Here is a 23,079-nt window from a genome sequence, read left to right as displayed (position 1 = left end):
CATTCGAGTAATATGTTTGTACATAATTGATCTCTCAGCATCACAAAGAGTGACGACATGATGGTATCCGATCTTACATTGACTTTCAATGTTCTTTAACCCTTTTCTCGGAGGGTTAGACAGCTCAAGGTACCATGCTACATTCCCCATGAGCCCCGGAGGAAGGCATGTGTGTCTTTAACAGGGACAAAGAAGAGGGTCTATGGACACAGCCCCATTAGGCTCTTTGAATAGGGGCCTAACACTGACTTTGAGACGGATAGCTGGGCTCATGTTGATGATGGTGACTGAATGTGTTCTACGTGGACCTTTAGCACTGGATGTTATTGTACTCGGCTCAGCTGCAAATCCATGCACTATATTTAGACTTTATGCAGTCAGTATTAGACAAAACTAAGACAAAATGATCAGTTCAATATGAAAATAATGGAATGTATGCATTGTGTTTGTGAAAAGACGTGAATACGGACAGAGAATGGATTTCAACAACTATTTATTGTTTCTGAAGTATATAACAAAATAATTGCTATGGATAAAAACATATATATTTTTTTACATTGCACAACTAAGTAAAAATGTTTACAGACAACAGGCCTCACTAAATTGTACAAAAATAACGGTAAAAATTAAAATCTAAACGATAAACAGAACATCCTCATGTCAGTGTGCAAACCGTTTATACATACGGACACGCCCCCTTCCTCAGGCAGCGAATCCTGATAAATTATTTAAATAGCATTTATCTACACAAATCGATCTCTCACACACAGAACAGCAAAGACAAAGCAAAACAGAACAGTCATTTATCCATTAAAAGAGCACTGGACAAAGGACACATAAAAGCAAAAATAAAATATTTATTTAAAAACAACTTTTTTTTTTACTGTAGGGGGGTGTTGGATGGGGGGGGGGTCTGTTTTGAAAAGAAAAGTAACAATATTTACAGATTCACGGTACAGTAGCAATAAGATGTTGATCCATTTGTATTCTGTAAGCGTACAATAAAAAAATCACTTTTTTTTTTTAATCAAATTAATTATACAACAGCAGTGAGGTATTATGTGCACATCAAAGGTTCCTTTGTTTTTAATCTCAGAATAAAAGGATACATTGGTCACATACACATTCTGAGTGAGATGCCTTACTTCTAACCATGGCTATAATGGGATAAGAGTAGGATCCCACTTCTGACACCAAAGGCACCAGTCTGACCGACTCTGGATCAGTTTACACTTTGAACACTGGGGAATAGTCTTTACTTCCTCAAAGTATTTGAATTGTTTGGTACCTACAGCGTAGGCAAAAGTTAACCTTTAAGGATCCGCCCCTTTTTTTCCCCTCTCAAATGTTCACCTAAAATGACATACCCAAATCTAACTGCCTGTAGCTCAGGACCTGAAGCAAGGATATGCATATTCTTGATACCATTTGAAAGGAAACACTTTGAGGTTTGTGGAAATGTTAAATTGATGTAGGAGAATATAACACATTAGATCTGGTAAAAGATAATACAAAGAAAAAAACGTGTTTTAATTGTATTTTTTTGTACCATCATCTTTGAAATGCAAAAGAAAACCATAATGTATTATTAAAGCCCAGGCGCCATTTAGATTTTGGCCACTAGATGGCAGCAGTGTTTGTGCAAAATTTTAGAGGGATCCAATGAACCATTGCATTTCTGTTCAAAATGTTATGTCAAGACTGCCCAAATGTGGTTTATTAATACATTTTCAAGTTCATAACTGTGCACTTTCTTCAAACAGTAGCATGGTATTATTTCACTGTAATAGCTACTGTAAATTGGAATTTAAGCTTTCTTCCAATATCAGATATGTCTATGTCCTGGGAAATGTTCTTGTTACTTACAACCTCATGCTAATCACATTAGGCTACCTTAACTACTTCAACTCAACCGTCAAACAAAATTTCAATTTTTTTTAGCTTGTAAAGATGTTTCTAATTTTATCTTTTTACATTTGTAAAATAAATATAAAACAGAATATTTTTAACATTTAATGTTCGAAATGGAAAGTGTCTTAAATAGACAGAATGGCTTTGACTTACTGGCACAGGCAATGCCCTTTTTTAATTGGCCCTCCCTTGTCATTTTTTGCAATGGTTTGATATGCTAAGATGGCTGCTCCCATCTTACCCTGAGTATCACTATGTTCCGTTTCGACTGGTCTATATCAATCTAATGCCAGCCACAAAGCCTACAAGCAATCACGTATTTGACAAAAAGTATTTTGGCCCGTTTTAATTTTGGTTTGTTTTCTTTTTGTCTTCCAAGGGAAGATTTATAGAGGGGTAAAAGCAAGCGTTATATGTCTTCTTATTTACACACATAAACATTCGTATATACATCATACATACACCATCCTCCATATCTTGTTGTTACGCAACTGACTTTCAAGGGCTACAAGCCCTTTCCTGACAAAACTTAAAGTAAAAAAAGTCTTATTGCATTCTTCAACCACTGAGCCAAAAAAACCTCATCAGAGTTGTATCGTTCAGAACCTATATCCGCCTAGATTTGTTTTTATATAAACGGAACATTACATGGTCTTTCTTTGGGACGTCCATTCCAGAAGAAAAAAAGAGATGGATAGAAAGAGGGATAGCGAGAGAGATGTAAAGGTTTGGAAGTGCATAGTCGTCTATCGGGAGACTTTCCCGCACTGGGATGAATGAGGTCTTTCAGATCAGAGAGAGATCGGCCGGTCGGTTGGGAACATCGGGAGATTTCACTCAGGCAAAGCAAACGGGCTGGTTTTTTTCCGGCTCTACCTGCTCTGGGTGGGTTAGGAGTGGCTTCTCTGATCTTCGACTGGCAGTCACCCGGATGGTTCTCTGTCCAAACCAGAAACAATTTACCCCGAGGCTGACCACAACAGGCCTTCCACCCTCGCTCCCTTCAGTGTGAGTGCCACAGAAGAAAAGAGTAGTAGAAAAAACAGTCCCTGGACTTTTCTATTGGAATACATATTGTTCATATTTATACAGAAAGGTGCATTGTTCCAAGAGCTTCCTGCTCCGTGCAATTATGCATCTGAAAAAAAACCAAAGGACAAAAGTCAAGCATTAACTTAGAACAAAGCGTTACGTTACGTGGTTTGGTATTTCACATAAGTCTATTGTGAAAGAGATTCCACTAAACAATTGTTGTTGGAGTCATAGTAAGATGTAGAAATGTCCTTGTTGCTTACCTCTGCATTCATACTTGAGGTCTGAGAAGTATACCATCTCTTGCGAGAAGACAAAGAGACCTAGTCTTCCGCCTGCATACGTCTTGTCGTATATGCTCCCAGAATCCTTCATGATCTTCTTCCCCTCGTACATGACCACTCTGAAATTAGAAACAACACTCTTGAGACAAACCATCAGAGGACATACAGTAAATACTGGCATTATGGAAAGCCTCATAACTCTCCACCAGGCCAATGAGTCTCCAGTGCTTACCTGATGTGTCCTGTTCTTGGTCTGTGGATCAGGTGCCATCTGTAGGCTGTGAAGTCTTTCCAGCCAACTTTCTTAGGGTCGTGCCACAGAGTCCTCACCTAGAGAAGAAAGGAGTAATATAGGGAGAGTTAGGTGGTGTTGTCCTGAGGTTTTTCCAGTGTGTGTTTGTGTGTTTGTCCATCTTACCTGTCCTGGGGTGTTTCCTGTGTGCCAGAGAGCATTCCTGAGGTGCTCTCCAGGTCCAGTAGTAGAGTTGACCACCTTGATGGACAGTCCTGAGTATCCCTGAGCTTTGGTTGGTTTGTTGCTCCAGTAAGTCTGTGTGATCTGCTTCCACATCACCACGTAGAACCTAGAGCTGGACTGGTAGCCAAACACAAAGCCGGCGTAGTCATCATCTCTCTCTGTATTGATGAAGAAGGTTCCACTGAAGTCCACGGAGTTGAACTCATCAAAACCTGGGAATGGAGAAACAGAGAAGATGTCAGTGAGAGGATGGTGTTTTTTTAGTTAGGCTTGGGTTATTTTGAGATATCCCAAAGTCTAGAATCAATCAATCAAGCCACCCACCAATCAACCAACCTCCCACCTCCCAACCAATCCACTCACCAACAGCAATGCCAGGGTCACAGTTGACGGTCTGGACCAGCTCTTTGCCTTGATGTCTGACCACCCAGTTGGGATCGATCTGGGAAGTTCCCTTGGGGTCCAGGGGAACCATCTGGAACTTCCTGAAGTCCGTCTCGCTGATGTCAAAGTTCTCCGGACACACGTCGTAGATGTCAGGGACGTTGTCTTGGTCAAAGTCGTCTTTGCAAACATCTCCGCGACCATCACCTGGAAGAAGATTGAAAGTTCAGTAAATAACATGTTTTAGGATGAAGCAGCTAATGAACTTATCCGTTAACTAATGTCGAACTTTATTAGTTGAATAAGAAATTGAACTCCAATTTTATCTCGTATCTCTCCTATTCTTCATCTAACTCACCATCAGAGTCGAGCTGGTCAGGGTTGAAGGCCAGTCTGCAGTTGTCTTTCTCGTCAGGGATCCCGTCGTTGTCATCATCGTGGTCGCAGGCGTCTCCCTTGCCGTCTTTGTCATGGTCGGCCTGGTTAGCGTTGGGGATGTAGGGGCAGTTGTCCAGGTTATTCTGGTGGCCGTCCTCATCGATGTCCTGGTTACTGTCACACTTGTCTCCCACACGGTCGTCATCAGAGTCAACCTGTAGAGGTAAATGGACATTTACATTAGCATGCTAGCTAATGTTAGGGGTTGCAACACAGTAGATACACCTGTTGGTGAAGATTATTTACCATATTGTGAGTTGGTGGAGATTACTTACCATATTGTGAGTTGGTGGAGATTACTTACCATATTGTGAGTTGGTGGAGATTACTTACCATATTGTGAGTTGGTGGAGATTACTTTCCATATTGTGAGTTGGTGGAGATGATTTAACATATTGTGAGTTGGAGGAGATTATTTAACATATTGTGAGTTGGTGGAGATTACTTACCATATTGTGAGTTGGTGGAGATTATTTACCATATTGTGAGTTGGTGGAGATTATTTAACATATTGTGAGTTGGTGGAGATTATTTAATATATTGTGAGTTGGTGGAGATTATTTAACATATTGTGAGTTGGTGGAGATTATTTAACATATTGTGAGTTGGCGGAGATTATTTAACCTATTGTGAGTTGGTGGAGATTATTTAACATATTGTGCGTTGACGGAGATTATTTAACATATTGTGAGTTGGTGGAGATTATTTAACATATTGTGAGTTGGTGGAGATTACTTAACATATTGTGCGTTGGTGGAGATTATTTACCATATTGTGAGTTGGTGGAGATTATTTACCATATTGTGCGTTGGTGGAGATTATTTACCATATTGTGAGTTGGTGGAGATTACTTAACATATTGTGCGTTGACGGAGATTATTTAACCTATTGTGAGTTGGTGGAGATTATTTAACATATTGTGAGTTGGTGGAGATTATTTACCATATTGTGAGTTGGTGGAGATTATTTACCATATTGTGAGTTGGTGGAGATTATTTACCATATTGTGAGTTGGTAGAGATTATTGAGTCTCTGATCCACCTCTACGCAGACGACACCATTCTGTATACTTCTGGCCCTTCTTTGGACACTGTGTTAACAACCCTCCAGACGAGCTTCAATGCCATACAACTCTCCTTCCGTGGCCTCCAACTGCTCTTAAATACAAGTAAAACTAAATGCATGCTCTTCAACCGATCGCTGCCTGCACCTGCCCGCCCGTCCAGCGTCACTACTCTGGACAGTTCTGATTTAGGTATTTGTAGTTGTCCACATATTCTAAGTGTCTGGTTAGACTGTAAACTCTCCTTCCAGACTCACATCAAACATCTCCAATCCAAAGTTAAATCTAGAATTGGCTTCCTATTTTGCAACAAAGCATCCTTCACTCATGCTGTCAAACATACCCTTGTAAAACTGACCATCCTACCGATCTTCGACTTCGGTGATGTCATTTACAAAATAGCCTCCAATACCCTACTCAATAAATTGGATGCAGTCTATCACAGTGCCATCCGTTTTGTCACCAAAGCCCCATATACTACCCACCACTGCGACCTGTACGCTCTCGTTGGCTGGCCCTCGCTTCATACTCGTCGCCAAACCCACTGGCTCCAGGTCATCTACAAGACCCTGCTAGATAAAGTGCCCCCTTATCTCAGCTCGCTGGTCACCATAGCAGCACCCACCCGTAGCACGCGCTCCAGCAGGTATATCTCACTGGTCACCCCCAAAGCCAATTCCTCCTTTGGCCGCCTCTCCTTCCAGTTCTCTGCTGCCAATGACTGGAACGAACTACAAAAATCTCTGAAACTGGAAACACTTATCTTCCTCACTGGCTTTATTAAGCAGCAGCTGTCAGAGCAGCTCATAGATTACTGCACCTGTACATAGCACATCTATATTTAGCCCAAACAACTACCTCTTCCCCTACTGTATTTATTTATTTTGCTCCTTTGCACCCCAGGATTTCTACTTTGCATATTCATCCACTGCAAATCTACCATTCCAGTGTTTTACTTGCTATATGTATTTACTTCGCCACCATGGCCTATTTATTGCCTTTACCTCCCTTATCTCACCTCATTTGCTCACATTGTATATAGACTTATTTTTCTACTGTATTATTGACTGTATGTTTGTTTTACCCCATGTGTAACTCTGTGTTGTTGTATGTGTCGAACTGCTTTGCTTTATCTTGGCCAGGTCGCAGTTGCAAATGAGAACTTGTTCTCAATTTGCCTACCTGGTTAAATAAAGGTGAAATAAAAATAAAATGTAAAAAAATTGTGAGTTGGTGGAGATTATTTAACCTATTGTGAGTTGGTGGAGATTATTTAACATATTGTGAGTTGGTGGAGATTATTTAACCTATTGTGAGTTGGTGGAGATTATTTAACATATTGTAAATTGGTGGAGATTATTTAACCTATTGTGAGTTGGCAGAGATTATTTAACATATTGTGAGTTGGTGGAGATTATTTAACATATTGTGAGTTGGTGGAGATTATTTAACATATTGTGCGTTGACGGAGATTATTTAACATATTGTGAGTTGGAGGAGATTATTTAACATATTGTGAGTTGGTGGAGATTATTTAACATATTGTGCGTTGGTGGAGATTATTTAACCTATTGTGAGTTGGTGGAGATTATATAACATATTGTGAGTTGGCGGAGATTATTTAACATATTGTGAGTTGGTGGAGATTATTTAACCTATTGTGAGTTGGTGGAGATTATATAACATATTGTGAGTTGGCGGAGATTATTTAACATATTGTGAGTTGGCGGAGATTATTTAACTTATTGTGCGTTGGTGGAGATTATTTAACATATCGTGAGTTGGTGGAGATTATATAACATACTGTGAGTTGCCCTGAGACACCGATGTGAGGTAAATATTGTGCTCCTCTCCTAGATTCCTACTGTAGATCTCCTTTGACACTGATCTGGGGTCTGTTTTGTGTTTCCTTCCTACAGATAAGGTGTAGAACATGGGGAAGGTGAGCTGATCCTTTAACTGTACCTAGGGACAACTAACAGAGAATGACACCTGATGCTGATTTGATTTCCAGCTGTACCATTCGTTCAACCTCTCATTTCCTAATATCTCTCCTCTCATAATGGACCATCCCCAGGCTCTGTTTATCTGTTTAATGTCTCCTCCTCTTCTCCTCCCCTCCTCTCATAATGGACCATCCCCAGGCTCTGTTCATCTGTTTAATATCTCCTCCTCTTCTCCTCCCCTCCTCTCATAATGGACCATCCCCAGGCTCCGTTCATCTGTTTAATATCTCCTCCTCTTCTCCTCCCCTCCTCTCATAATGGACCATCCCCAGGCTCTGTTCATCTGTTTAATATCTCCTCCTCTTCTCCTCCCCTCCTCTCATAATGGACCATCCCCAGGCTCTGTTCATCTGTTTAATATCTCCTCCTCTTCTCCTCCCCTCCTCTCATAATGGACCATCCCCAGGCTCTGTTCATCTGTTTAATATCTCCTCCTCTTCTCCTCCCCTCCTCTCATAATGGACCATCCCCAGGCTCTGTTCATCTGTTTAATATCTCCTCCTCTTCTCCTCCCCTCCTCTCATAATGGACCATCCCCAGGCTCTGTTCACTCTCCCCTCCTCTCATAATGGACCATCCCCAGGCTCTGTTCATCTGTTTAATCTCCTCCTCTTCTCCTCCTCTCATAATGGACCATCCCCAGGCTCTGTTAACTCTCCCCTCCTCTCATAATGGACCATCCCCAGGCTCTGTTCACTCTCCCCTCCTCTCATAATGGACCATCCCCAGGCTCTGTTCACTCTCCCCTCCTCTCATAATGGACCATCCCCAGGCTCTGTTCACTCTCCCCTCCTCTCATAATGGACCATTCCCAGGCTCTGTTCACTCTCCCCTCTCTAAACCTACCAAGATCAATTTGTCTTCTGGTGGAGCTTTTCATCTGCTGACAATCAAAGTATTCTATAAACCCGGTACCCTATAAACCCTGTACCCTATCAACCCTGTACCCTATCAACCCGGTACCCTATAAACCCTGTACCCTATCAACCCTGTACCCTATCAACCCTGTACCCTATAAACCCTATACCCTATAAACCCTATACCCTATCAACCCTATATCCTATAAACCCTATACCTTATATACCCTATCAACCCTATACCCTATAAACCCTATACCCTATAAACCCTGTACCCTATAAACCCTGTACCCTATAAACCCTGTACCCCATCAACCCTATAAACCCTGTACCCTATAAACCCTGTACCCTATCAACCCTGTACCCTATAAACCCTATACCCTATCAACCCTGTACCCTATAAACCTTGTACCCTATAAAACCTGTACCCTATCAACCCTATACCCTATAAACCCTGTACCCTATCAACCCTATATCCTATAAACCCTGTACCCTATAAACCCTATACCCTATCAACCCTATACCCTATACCCTATAAACCCTGTACCCTATCAACCCTATACCCTATAAACCCTGTACCCTATAAACCCTATACCCTATAAACCCTGTACCCTATAAACCCTGTACCCTATAAACACACCCCTTCTCTCTTCCTTCTTCCCTCCTTCCTTCCTTCCTTCCTTCTCTCCTCCTCCTTCCTTCTCTCCTCCTCCTTCCCTCCATTCTTCCTTCTCTCCTCCTCCATTCTTCCCTCCTCCTCCTTCCCTCCATCCTTCCTTCTCTCCTCCCCCTTCTCTCCTCCTCCTTCCCTCCATTCTTCCCTCCCTTCTCTCCTCCTCCTTCCCTCCCTTCTCTCCTCCTCCTTCCCTCCATTTTCCTTCTCTCCTCCTCCTTCTCTCCTCCATCCTTCCTTCTCTCCTCCTCCTTCCCTCCATCCTCCCTTCTCTCCGCCTCCTCCTTCCCTCTCTCCCCCTCCTTCCCTCCATCCTCCCTTCTCTCCTCCTCCTTCCCTCTCTCCTCCTTCCCTCTCTCCTCCTTCCCTCTCTCCTCCTCCTTCTCTCCTCCTCCTTCTCTCCTCCCCCTTCCCTCCATTCTTCCCTCTCTCCCCCTCCTTCCCTCCTTCCTTCCCTTCTCTCCTCCCCCTTCCCTCCCTTCTTCCCTTCCCTTCTCTCCTCCTCCTTCCCTCCCATCTGCTCCACTAGCACCAGTAGGCAGGTCTTTCCACAGACAGAAGCATGCTAGCCATATCCCTGCATGAATCTCCTGTGCCTGCTGCTTGGCAAGACTACACACAGATTTCATTGCCTCACACGAGGCGAGGGAGGGAGAGGGGGAAGGATTGGATTGGTGTGAATTCCGCCCATTTCCCCCCTAACTGAGTCCTGTTGTTCCGAACACATTCCTGGTCGTCAGTCTAGCATGGCACAGGTGGGATCCACACGGGGCTTGTGTGTGTGCCGACGCCCGACGGGGCACGCATACAGCCAGGGGCGAGCCCATTCCTGGGTAATAACAAAAAGCCCGGAGCCCCACCCTGGCCTCTACCCCTCCATCACTCCACCTTTCCTTCTGAGCAGACAAAGTCAATGTCAATGCCCCATTGAAAAGCCTGGCTCCCCATGCATGCTGTATATGCCCCTGAGCTGCAGAGGATTTAACTCCACCTTAACATGGCACGATACAGCCTAGACTTACATCTACCCAGTACATCGACCCAGTGCAGCGACCCAGTACATCTACCCAGTACAGCGACCCATTACATCTACCCAGTACATCTACCCAGTACAGTGACCCAGTACAGCGACCCAGTACAGCAACCCAGTGCAGCGACCCCGTACAGCGACCCAGTACATCTACCAGTACAGGGACCCAGTACAGCGACCCAGTGCAGCGACCCCGTACAGCGACCCAGTACATCTACCCAGTACATCGACCCAGTACAGCGACCCAGTACAGCGACCCAGTACAGCGACCCAGTGCATCTACCCAGTACATCTACCCAGTACATCTACCCAGTACAGCGACCCAGTACAGTGACCCAGTACATCTACCCAGTACAGCGACCCAGTACATCTACCCAGTACAGTGAACCAGTACATCTACCCAGTGCAGTGACCCAGTACATCTACCCAGTACATCTACCCAGTACATCTACCCATTACATCTACCCAGTACAGCGACTCAGTACAGCGACTCAGTACAGCGACCCAGTGCATCTACCCAGTACATCTACCCAGTACATCTACCCAGTACAGCGACCCAGTACAGCGACCCAGTGCAGCGACCCCGTACAGCGACCCCGTGCAGCGACCCAGTGCAGCGACCCAGTACATCTACCCAGTACAGCGACCCAGTACAGCGACCCAGTACAGCGACCCAGTGCAGCGACCCAGTGCAACGACCCAGTGCAACGACCCAGTACAGTGACCCAGTACAGTGACCCAGTACAGCAACCCAGTACAGCGACTCAGTGCAGCGATCCAGTGCAGCGACCCAGTGCAACGACCCAGTACAGCGACCCAGTACAGTGACCCAGTACAGTGACCCATTACATCTACCCAGTGCAGCGACCCCGTACAGCGACCCCGTACAGCAACCCAGTACAGCGACCCAGTACAGCGACCCAGTACAGCGACCCATTACAGCGACCCAGTACAGCGACCCAGTACAGCGACCCAGTGCAACTCTCACACAACAGAGAGAGTTCTTCTAGAATGACAGACAGTGTTTGTGATAGTGGCATGCGTGTGTACCCCTACGTGCATACATCTCTGACTGCACATGTGTGTATGTATGTGTATGTGTGTGTGTGTGTGTGTGTGTGTGTGTGTGTGTGTGTGTGTGTGTGTGTGTGTGTGTGTGTGTGTGTGTGTGTGTGTGTGTGTGTGTGTAGAATAGGTTGTAAGTGTATGTACACACACCTGGTCAGGGTTGTGTTCCAGAGGACAGTTGTCACACATGTCTCCCACACCGTCCAGGTCAGTGTCTCGCTGGTCCACGTTGTAGACGTACGGGCAGTTATCTTTCTCATTCAGAATACCTGTTGGACCAATCACAGTAGTTGTTATTCAGGGGAAGAGGAGGAAGGTGAGTAAAATGACTTGTAGTTGAGTTAGTAATGGAATGCATGCTTGTGCATACAGTCAATTTGCACTTGGTTTCAAAGCGCTCTCATTGACCGGTGTGGGGCCTCCATTCAACACCAATCTACAGCATGTACATTATATCGTATAGGTCCTAAATAGGGACAGATAAGCAAGGTTAGAGTCTCTCCACTAAGCAGGTTTAGAGTCTCACCATCTCCGTCAATGTCCACAGAGCAGGCGTCTCCTTCCCCGTTGTTGTCTGTGTCGGTCTGGTCAGGGTTGCTGTTGTAAGGACAGTTATCACAAAGATCTCCAACATCATCTCTGTCATAGTCATATTGCCTGGGGTTGTACACAAACGGACAGTTATCCTGTAGAGAGGGGAGAGAGAGGAAGGGGGGGGATAGGGGGAGGGAGAGCGAGAGAGAGAGGGGGGTGAGGGGTTGAGAGAAAGAAGGGTAGATGGGGAGCGAGAGAGGGAGGGGGAGAGAGAGAAACAGAGCAGAGAAATTGAGGGGGGAGGGAGAGAGAGGGGGGAGATGGGGAGAGAGAGAGAGACAGAGGAGAGAAATTGAGGGGGGAGAGAGAGAGAGAGGGAGGGGAGAGAGAGAGGGGGAGAGGGGGAGAGGAGAGTGAGGGCGAGGGCGAGAGGTGGAGGGAGAGGAGGGGAGAGCGAGGCAGAGAGACGGAGGTTGGAAAGAGAGAGAGAGAGGGGAGAGGGGGAGGGAGAGATTGGAGGGAGAGATAGAGGGGGAAAGAGAGAGAGAGGGGGAGGGAGAGATAGAGAGAGGGGGAGGGACAGATTGGAGGGAGAGATAGAGAGAGGGGAGGGAGAGAGAGGGGGAGGGAGAGAGAGAGAGCACTGTTCAATTAGTCCAGCCTCAGAACCGCCAGAAGAATCAGTCCAGTGTCCACTACCTTGCTTAGGAAAACATCTCTGACATGATATATTCATTTCAGATACTGTGCTTTTAACTTGCTGTGGTCTGTGTAACCTATATAGAGAGAGGAGGGATGAAAGCCTGTTTCCTATTTAGGCCCTGTCCCAAATATAATGTTAGGACTAGCAGATTACACCGCGGCTCGTTCAGAGTGGGACCTCTGTGTTGGGATTTGAGATTTGTCTCTGAAGGCAAAAAAAAAATGTGTTTTTCTTTTTTGTTTTCCTTCCCCTTATTTCACAGCATGAATGATGAATGTAAAACCACATTTATGTCTCACTGCCAAAACTGAACACATACACACACACACACTCGCTCGTACACACACTGACTACCAAAGCGGTAGCATAACCTGGATTCATTTCTCTCAGTAAGGGGTAGGACTTCAGACCTTCAATGAGTGAATCAATGATTAATTCTTCACTTACCCTGTCGTCGAGAATGGCATCATTGTCATCATCGTTGTCACACGCGTCACCAACACCATCCTTGTCATAGTCTTCTTGGCCTGAGTTGGGAAGGTTGGGGCAGTTGTCCTACAAAAAGGAAAGGTGACGTCATACGTTTACAACGATGTAGTCAACAAGCACGAATATTATATTGAACTATAGTAACAGTCCTTTAAGACATTAAATGTACCAGTTTTTGTTTTTCTTTCAAAAAATAATTGTTCTTTCTAATTGCAGTCAGCATTGGCACATCACTCAAAAGGGATGTGTGGTTTTTACTAGTTAAACAGCAAGCTGGACCTATTCAGGGATCTATACGAGTCAGGAAGTGCATACCTTTTTGCAGTGGTAGGTGGCGTTCTCCACACAGACCAGGTCTTGGTTGGGCCATCCGTCCAGGTCCGTGTCCTCACCACAGATGTGTCCGTTCCCAGCATAGCCAGGCTTACACTCACAGCGGTACATGGGGTCGGCAAAGTGTCCCAGGTAGTTACATCGGGCGTTCTTGTTGCAGTCGTGGCTCCCATCCAAGCAGGGGTTACGTGGTGTACACACCTGGAGTAAACGGAATGGAAGAGGTGGTCAGACAAGCCAGGGAATATTGTGGCTACCTGTCTTTGTTTTCAAAGGGCACAATCTGCTGACCGCCATGTAACAGAGTTGGCAGTGTGATCTGGACAAAGAAAAGCTAGGCTTTTGTAAAGCGATCTTTGATCTTGTAAATTCCAAATTCTTAATTCTAAATTCTTAATTCTAAATTCCATATTTCTAAAGTTCTAAATCAACTGAGGACAGATATACAGTATGACAGGACTATCATCACAACACTAGTCCACAGCACCAGGTGATGCTACCAACCTGTTTCTTGGCGGCGGCCTCCTCCACTCCCCTGCCGAAGGGCTGAGGTCCAGAGTAGCGTGTGGGACAGGGCAGACAGTTGTAGCCAGGGTCAGTGTTCTCACAGTGGTGCACTCCGTTGAACACGAAGCAAGCGTCAGGAACCTCTTTACACTCGTCAACGTCCTTGCACTTGATGCCGTCACCAGAGTAACCAGTGGGACATTTCCCACAACTCCATGTTCCATCGGGAAAGCTGGTGCACTTGGCCCCAGGAAAGCAGGGGTTAGACAGACAGCCATCTGAGGGGAGAGACTGATTACTGACTGTTTTTAAGTACTAACTGCGGTCTGTGTTTAAGTAGACTCTTATGGCGTTTATAAAGCCCTAAAATAATTAAAAGTCATATTTTGAAAGTGTTACTGTACTAACTAAACTGTCTAAAAACTACAATTTTAGCAACTAATTCACAGCATGTAGGAGTTATAAGAAACGTCAGCTGCCATTTGAGACATTGGGTGCCATTTGAGACATTGGGTGCCATTTGAGACATTGGGTGCCATTTGAGACATTGGGTGCCATTTGGAACTCATCCAGTGCTACTCACCGACGGGACAGGCGTTCTTGTTGCACAGCTGAGTGGCCTTGGAGTCACCCTGACACTCCTTACCACCATATTTGGGGGCGGGGTCATTGCAGAGACGTTTACGTGTCTGGGCTCCTCCTCCACAGGTGGAAGAGCAGGTATCCCATAGCGACCAGGGTCCCCAGTTACCGTTGACTGAGAGAGAAGAAGAGACAGGTAGAGGTCAGTACAGGTGTACGTGATGTCCCTAGTAGGGTCTGTGTTGTATTAAATAGGCACAATGACAAGTAGTCCGGGTGGCAGTTTTTCTTTTTCTTTAGACAAATTCTTGTTTGTTGACTTGCCAAACAAGAAACAGTGACAATCTGCTCTGGAAACTCACTATGTAGAGATAAGATGAGGATTGAGATGATGTATTTGACTAGAAACATCTCACGGTGTGGTGTGCATAAAAAAGGAGATGATAGCATATGTATTTGACCCAGGTCTTGTGCATAAAAGCCTGTGACTAATGGTACTCACTGGGGCAGGGTGACTTGGTGCACTTCTCAGTCTGTCTTCCATCTCCTTGGCAGTCCTTGCCTCCCAGCTGGGGTGTGGGGGAGTTGCAGAGACGGATACGGGTGATGACACCCGCCCCACAGGTGACCGAGCAGGAAGACCAGGGGGACCAGTGGCTCCAGGCACCGTCCTGCTTGACTGGAGGGACACAGAGTAGAGGTCAGAGGTTGAAGGTCAGGGGTCAATAAGAAACTTGGTTATGGGTCATTGTCATGCTATATAGGCCATTGTCCAGTCAAAACAGGGTAAAATAAGTTATGGCAGTGAGTTGTTGCTCTGTGGAGTCACAGGTGGCTGATCTGTGGATGGATACTTAGATATGGGTGCAGGTCTATCGTTTCTGTCACCATGGATACAAATCTGTGATACAAGTTTCCCTGTGTGACGATTGATGAATGTGATTTGTTTGGTCGTTTGTCATGTGAACACTGAACTCACAGCGTTTGTCACACTCCTGAAGGTAGCAGTCCCTGGTTTGGACGGAGGTTCCTTCGCAGTTGTTGTTAATGCGATCGCAGGAGCGGCCTCTCTGCTGGATGCCCCGCCCACAAGACACGGAACAGCGTGTCCATTCAGACCAGAGGGACCAGCCGTCCTCCGCATAGTCACTCACTATGGAGACAGAGAGAGAAGGAGGGAGGGGAGGAGGGAGGGGAGGAGTGAGAAAGAGCGAGGAAGGATGGAAGGGGAGGGAGAGGAGGAAGAGGGAGGGAGGGGAGGGAGAGGAGGGATAGGAGGGATAGGAGGGAGGGAGAGGAGAGGAGGGATAGGAGGGAGGGAGAGGAGGGAGAGGAGGGGAGGGGAGGGAGAGGAGGGAGGTAGAGGAGGGAGAGGAGGGAGGAGGAAGGAAGGAAGGAAGGAAGGAAGGAAGGAAGGGAGGGAGGGAGGGAGGGAGGGAGGGAGGGAGGGAGGGAGGGAGGGAGGGAGGGGGAGGACAGAGAGGGAGACAATGAGAGAGCTATTGGACTGCAGAGTCCCCAAGCAGAAAATGAGGGTTATAAGCTCTTAAAGTTCTTAAAGCTCCAGTCTAATGTACTGAGTTTAGCCCCGGGGTGTGTGTGTGTGTGTGTGTGTGCGTGCGTGCGTGCGTGTAGAGTCAGAGTGATGGCCCACTCCAGGGATTTCAGGGGCAGGAGAAATCCCAAAGGGAAGCCAGTGGGAGTGGATAAGTCCTTCTAGGAATATGACTGGGATCCCCCATTGACTGTTGTTACTTTAAAGAGCCAATTGCATTTGCTCATAGCAGGGTTCTTGATCATGTCAAAACGTTTGAGTGACCGAGGTAGAGGTTCTCCATGTGTCTTTAGATTTCAGGGGCCACTGCTGTCTTAGGTATGTGGAAAATGTCACTTGTTCTTGAGTGTAGGATGGCAGCGCTGAACAGCCCACCAATTTTCCATCCCACTTCAACCAATTTGGCCAAATTATAGCCATTAAAAGTTGAAGATTCAAAGATATTTTGGGGGTGGACAACGCGCCAATGTTCCGACACACTCATACGTTGACGAGCTAGGGAACTTAAATCACCCTTAAAATGAATTTGGTTTTCTTGAATAGAAACCTTTACATCCAGAAAAGTTGTTGTGGTTTCATGCTTTATTTAGTGAAGCAGGTCCAAATAGCTAACAGTAAATGGAGTGTTGTTTGAAATGGTCTTAGAGACATTAACCCTTAGGACAACTCAGGCCATTCATAGATTTTCAGTGAAACAGAACAAGCTTTGGGTTTATAATACAGTGGTATACTGCAAACCTTTGTTTGTATGTTTTATGTTACTTCCTGAGAGGTGAATAGTTTTGTTGGAAGTTGGAAAGACAGAAATGGAACCCTAGAATCAGAACCATTCATTCTAATTCTAGGGTTGGAACATTGGAGAATAGAGGAACTTACGTGTTCCACAGCGCGGACAACACTCTCCATCGGACACGGTGGCGTTGGCACAGGGGATCAGCGGGCAGGAGATCTTGCGGCATACTGTGGCAGAGTTCTACGGAGGGGCGGAGACAGTGACAAAGGACTAGGTCATTTCCTGAACTTGAAGAGCATGTAGTCACTCAGGTAGGTGGTAAAAAAAGAATCTATCAAATGTATTTTCTAAAGAGCTTTTTACATTAGCAGCCACACTATGACAACAGCACTGTATACACTGAGTGTACAAAACATGAACACCTGCTCTTTCCATGACGAAGGGGAGGAGACAGGTTACAGATTTTTAAGGCTTGATAATATTGAGACACGGATTGTGTATGAGTGCCATTCAGAGGGTGAATGGGCAAGACAAAATATTTATTAAGTGCCTTTGAACGGGGCATGGTAATAGGTGTTAGGGGCGTATGTATGTATGTTTGTGTGTGTTTGTGTGTGTGCTGAGAGGAACATCCCTCCTGTTCAGGCTCTGTCTGTTCACTGCAGTGGTAGGCCTGGGCCATGCTCAGATCATTACAGACCCACTGTTGGCTTATTGGCCTGATTCAAGCCTCCTCCTCCTACCCAATTACTGGCCAGATGTAGTGAGAAGGCGCTTGCTGAGTGGGGGATGGGTGTGTGTTTGCAAGTGGCTGTCTGCAAGTGCAAACACACAGGCTTGAACCCCCCCCCCCACACACACACACACAGTCTCTCGACTTCGGTCCTTGCCTGACAAGTGCACTCGGTGCAGTCGTCGACGGTCCACTCGGCCTTGTTCTTGTGGACGATGCCGTTGTGCAGACAGACTCCACTGTGGATCCCCACTCTGTTCATCAACAGCTTGTTCTCATCCGTCTGAAAACAGCAGGCAGATGTGAGACATTCAGTATGAATACGACGTGAGCAGAGTGCTCAGTCCCTCAAGGGTTCAGGGTTTCAGATCCACACACTGTTTCACTCTTCATTTCTTGATAGCCTGAGTGGTTTGGAGGAGACTCAGGTGTTTGAGAATGTCTGTCAGCATCTCATACTAGTTTATCATTAAGAAGTCTTCCAAGTGAGAGTAAATTAAGAAAAGATGGACCTAATTTGATGTAATGAATGAATTAAAATGCAGTTTGTCAGACTAGCTGGTGCTGGGAGACCAGTATGCTAAGCAAGATACACATGCAGTGGCAGAACAACTGGTTGTTGCAGAGTCTCATGCCACAGACAGACAGACAGACAGACAGACAGACAGGTGTGTTTCCTCACCACTTTGCGCAGCTCGTTAGACAGCTCCTTCACCACCACTCCCAACCCCTTCAGCTCCTTGAACATGCCAGCCAGGTCCTCACAGGAGAACCCACAGATCATCTGCAGGTCTGGAGGGAGGCAAAACACCATGGAGATACATTCATTGCAGACTTACTTTCAACTCCCTACAGCTACAGACAACTGTTGACAGTATAATAGAATAGCTTTCACTGTTTTCTAACAGATCTGTGCTGTACTATTCTTATTGAGGAGACTTTAACAGGGTTTTATATGGAGACCAGCAGATCTGTTGCGTTTACCTTTAGTTTTGTGGCCAGTGTAGTCAGTCCTAATGGCAGGGCTGGACCCATTGATGGGGTTGTCCATAATGAGGATTCTATCAGTCAGAACAGCTGAGGGGGGGGGAAGGACATGAGGGGAGAAGAAGTTAGACATAGACGGAGAGGGAGGGGGGAGACAGAGAGGGGAGAGTGAGGGGGGAGACAGAGAGGGAGAGGGAGGGGGGAGACAGAGAGGGGGAGTGAGGGGGGAGACAGAGAGGGAGAGGGAGGGGAGAGACAGAGAGGGGGGAGTGAGGGGGGAGACAGAGAGGGAGAGGGAGGAGAGAGACAGAGAGGGGGGAGTGAGGGGGGAGACAGAGAGGGAGAGGGAGGGGAGAGACAGAGAGGGGGGAATGAGGGGGGAGACAGAGAGGGAGAGGGAGGGGAGAGTGAGAAACAGGGGAGAAGGAGGGATACAGGAGGATGGGAGAGAGAGGGAGAGAGTATGAGAGAGGGAGGGAGGGGAGAGAGATAAATGAGATGGAGTGGGAGAGGGTTGGGAGGGAGGGAAAAAGGGATAGAGAGGAGGTGTGGAGAAAGAGGGAGGGAGTAAGAACACACAGAGAGACAGTTAGAGCACTGTAGACTGTAATGCTAATACCCACTAGACCACACCAGACCACAACAGACACACTGTAGACTGTAATGCTAATACCCACTAGACCACACCAGACCACAACAGACACACTGTAGACTGTAATGCTAATACCCACTAGACCACAACAGACACACTGTAGACTGTAATGCTAATACCCACTAGACCACAACAGACACACTGTAGACTGTAATGCTAATACCCACTAGACCACAACAGACACACTGTAGACTGTAATGCTAATACCCACTAGACCACAACAGACACACTGTAGACTGTAATGCTAATACCCACTAGACCACATCAGACCACAACAGACACACTGTAGACTGTAATGGTAATACCCATCAGACCACAACAGACACAGTGTCCCCAGGGCACATTGGTGACATAACTACAGTTGGGAATACGTAACTACACTCAGGGTATTACAGAACATTGCAGCATCATACTATCTTGAATCACCAATGAAGTTAATGAGTTAATGTGCCCAGCTCCGAGGAGGCATTGAATTGCTTGTTAACTTCCCAGCTTTCCCATAGCAATATAAATGTGATTTTTTTTCCCTTCTCAACTTCCCCATGAGGCTTTTAAACAGTCATGCATATTCTTAGGAATGGCTTGCTGGCATTAGCATAACAACCAGTGATGTACGGATAAACACACACATATGCTTTCTGTTAATGATTATGCTACTTACAGTTTTGGCATCCTTTGTTGCGCAGTATCGCTTCTAAACTGGTTCCAAAGACAAAGCGAACGTTTTGGAGCACCCCCTGCAAGAATCATTGGTACATTTGACCTCTAGTACTGCACAGTTACTATCACTCTACTTTATGCAACACATATTGGTCTTTATGGATCACTTACATGGGTTTTCAATACAGCGTATAACTTTTACGCATAGATCTATATGTTTTACGCACGGTAATATTTACGCATGTACGTGTCACACAATCCTATATTCAACAATTACTAAACATCTAAAACAACTGGACAACGTATATTATCTGGGTCCATCATGCGTCGTCGCGTGGGCTCTGCATGTGAGCTTCACTTACCATGAACCGGTCCTTCACCGCTCCCTTCCCGATTCTGAGACGCGCTGTGATGGGAGTCTCCTGAGTGAGGATGCTCTGGATGGGAGCGTCCAGTTCCGCCGTGTTCACCTCCTCACAGCCAACATACAGCTGCGCCCGGTCCTCCTGCACAAACAGCGTAATATTCTTCCAGTGGCCTGTTGCCAAGTCCACATCTTCTATCGACACCACCTGTTGCTTAGTAACGGTGGAGAAAACCACATCCAGAGTGTTCGCTTTCCCGTTGGAGACGATCTCGAACACGGCTCCGGAACCGTCCCGCTTCTCCACCGTCAAGAGGGAGCCCCTGGTCCGCTTGAACTGCTTGAAGTTGAGGAGGAGAAGGAATCCCCTCTCGGCGTGGATGGAATCAATGAGGTCCCTGAAGGAGCTCTCGGGGAGCTCGGGGATCAGGTCCGGGTTGAGGATCTTGTAGGCGGGACTGTATGGGTCGTCGCCCTTCACTAGGGTCACTCCGTGGTTTTTCTTGGGGATTTGGACCAGCTCGAACAGGTCGTACACGCTATTGTCGTCTCGGCTCTCTGTATGCAGGAGACCGGGGAATGAGCGTAAACAGTTAGTCTTTGACTACATGTCTTTGGAATGGATTATTGTTGTTGTGAGGAATAAACCCTAAAATTATCTCTATGTTAAACCATTGTCAGGGTAAATCAATACATTAAGAGGATTTAATAATACATTGAAAAATCTTGATGTTTTTCTATAGTTTAATGTTCAAATCGAAGCACAAACTCCTTTCAATCTAGTGTAGACACATCAGGCAAATGATTTCACCTGCAACTCGTACGCTCTCGCAGGTCCAAAGCATCAATAGCAGAAATATTCCTGTCAACTTCATGGTGAAACTGGTTTTTACCTATGAGAAAGAAACATAGAAACGTCAAAGGTTCACTTTTCACAAAAGTTAATGTATGCACGCATGATTGCAAGTCGCTTTGGATAAAAGCGTCTGCTAAATGTCATATATTATATTAATATTTATACATTAAATAATTTAAATATCTAAATAAACAATCATCAAAACACATTATTTCACACTTTATTATGTCACATTATTTATTTATAATCAAATATAATAGAATATAATAAAAATATATATATTTGGATTGATTCCTTGAAAGAAAATCGAAATATTGCTCACCCACCTGTTGAATGAAAACAGCAGAGAGAAACAGTAAAATCCAAATAGAAATCCAATAATAATCCACAAGATTCAAGCGTTTCTTGATCTTTTTTTAACCGAATTGCGGTCCGATTTAAGACGCAGAAATGTGTTGTTTCTTTTGTTGCTTTAATTTAATGGTAATTCTCTCCGGTATCGGACGCTAGAACCTAACTGTAAACCAGGGGACAAAGTGCTATTTAAATAGTTTCATGACATTCCTAAGAACGAGTCTCGCCCAATCAGATGGTGGAAGGAAAAAGGGACGAGCTTATGGTGAGAGGGGGGAGAAAAAAAGCGCCACATTCCAGAGGCCAAATTCCATGACTGGATACATACTTAATAGACCATCGTTTCCGGTTATTGTCTCACACACCAGTCTGAAATGTTCTCGGTTTATAACAAAAATCCACCTCTCCATCTTTGAACCTTTTGCGCATGTTTGATACATTTTGTTTCAATTCTCAATCCCAGGATTGTCATTATCAATCAAGTTTTCTGGCCAAGTGGCAAGTCATGCACATGTCTTTATCACCAGACTGCTGTACATCTATGTGAAAAGTTTAATGAAAATAGAGGTGCTATTAAAAATCGAATAGAAACGGGTCCTTATTTGTTTCCCCGACTGCGCTTCAGAGACTTGGTAGAGGATGCTCAATCAGGCAACGGAAGGGATTTTATTCCCTACTGCTGTTCCAGGTTTGTCCGCTAGGAGTCGTTGTGAGCTCACTAGAGATGCGCCGAGGGCCATCCTGCAACGATACGGATGAGAACACGTGGATTTCCATACAATCCACACACACAGATGTGATGTACTATTACCGGTTGTTATTTTTATCAGGTCATATAATACAATTATATTCCATGTGACCTATGGCCTAAATGCATTTGTGGATGTTCTGGGCATAGTCATTTATAGGATATCTGTGGTTCGGGGTCACTATTTTTGTACTTGTATAGCCAACATTGACTATAGTTCGAACTATATGTGAAAATGAATATAACTTTAGTTTAGTTGCAGAAGACCATTGTGAGTACTCGCCAATCAATGCAATTTATTTCATTCAACTCCTTAACATTCTCTGAAAGTAAAGACGAGTGTGTATGCAAAAAGGGACATGATGAATATGTCTGTGTATTGGTGCAGGTGAACTATCATTGACTATGACACATCTGGGTCAGACAGATGATGTGGTTGTTAGGGAGGTCTGGGTCAGACATGATGTGGTTGTTAGGAAGGTCTGGGTCAGACATGATGTGGTTGTTAGGGAGGTCTGGGTCAGACATGATGTGGTTGTTAGGAAGGTCTGGGTCAGACATGATGTGGTTGTTAGGAAGGTCTGGGTCAGACATGATGTGGTCGTTAGGAAGGTCTGGGTCAGACATGATGTGGTTGTTAGGAAGGTCTGGGTCAGACATGATGTGGTCGTTAGGGAGGTCTGGGTCAGACATGATGTGGTTGTTAGGAAGGTCTGGGTCAGACATGATGTGGTTGTTAGGAAGGTCTGGGTCAGACATGATGTGGTTGTTAGGAAGGTCTGGGTCAGACATGATGTGGTTGTTAGGGAGGTCTGGGTCAGACATGATGTGGTCGTTAAGAAGGTCTGGGTCAGACATGATGTGGTTGTTAGGGAGGTCTGGGTCAGACATGATGTGGTTGTTAGGAAGGTCTGGGTCAGACATGATGTGGTTGTTAGGAAGGTCTGGGTCAGACATGATGTGGTTGTTAGGAAGGTCTGGGTCAGACATGATGTGGTTGTTAGGAAGGTCTGGGTCAGACATGATGTGGTTGTTAGGGAGGTCTGGGTCAGACATGATGTGGTC

The 23,079-nt window shown here is 45.5% G+C and overlaps 1 protein-coding gene across 1 annotated transcript; it reads right to left on the bottom strand.

The window, feature by feature from the left end:
• Positions 1–476: 476 nt before the first annotated feature.
• LOC129817771 (thrombospondin-1-like) lies at positions 477–21,460 on the bottom strand. The gene is made up of 22 exons (XM_055873317.1): positions 21,239–21,460; positions 20,868–20,949; positions 20,055–20,614; positions 19,694–19,769; positions 18,378–18,470; positions 18,076–18,185; positions 17,551–17,676; positions 16,804–16,900; positions 15,352–15,525; positions 14,875–15,051; positions 14,374–14,547; positions 13,788–14,068; positions 13,266–13,484; positions 12,909–13,016; positions 11,751–11,910; positions 11,375–11,493; positions 4,448–4,682; positions 4,069–4,296; positions 3,646–3,917; positions 3,460–3,557; positions 3,207–3,346; positions 477–3,049 (listed from the first exon to the last, which is right to left on the bottom strand). Exons 2-22 carry the CDS (start codon positions 20,929–20,931, stop codon positions 3,042–3,044), a joined length of 3,519 nt encoding a protein of 1,172 aa, XP_055729292.1. The 5' UTR covers positions 20,932–20,949; positions 21,239–21,460; the 3' UTR covers positions 477–3,041.
• Between the last annotated feature and the right edge of the window lie 1,619 nt (positions 21,461–23,079).

The sequence above is a fragment of the Salvelinus fontinalis genome, chromosome 20 (genome assembly GCF_029448725.1).
Source record: "Salvelinus fontinalis isolate EN_2023a chromosome 20, ASM2944872v1, whole genome shotgun sequence".
Lineage (NCBI taxonomy): Eukaryota > Metazoa > Chordata > Actinopteri > Salmoniformes > Salmonidae > Salvelinus > Salvelinus fontinalis.
This window is presented reverse-complemented; position numbering and strand designations above follow the sequence as displayed.

Bases quoted from the DNA above. Each gene is read 5' to 3' on its own strand.
- LOC129817771 (XM_055873317.1), bottom strand. From the start codon at position 20,931: ATGAAGTTGACAGGAATATTTCTGCTATTGATGCTTTGGACCTGCGAG. The intron at 13,017-13,265 runs GTATGCACTTCC...TCCTTTTTGTAG, and splicing joins CCACCTACCACTGCAAAAAG to GACAACTGCCCCAACCTTCC. The intron at 11,494-11,750 runs GTGAGACTCTAA...TTGGTCCAACAG, and splicing joins TGTGGACATTGACGGAGATG to GTATTCTGAATGAGAAAGAT.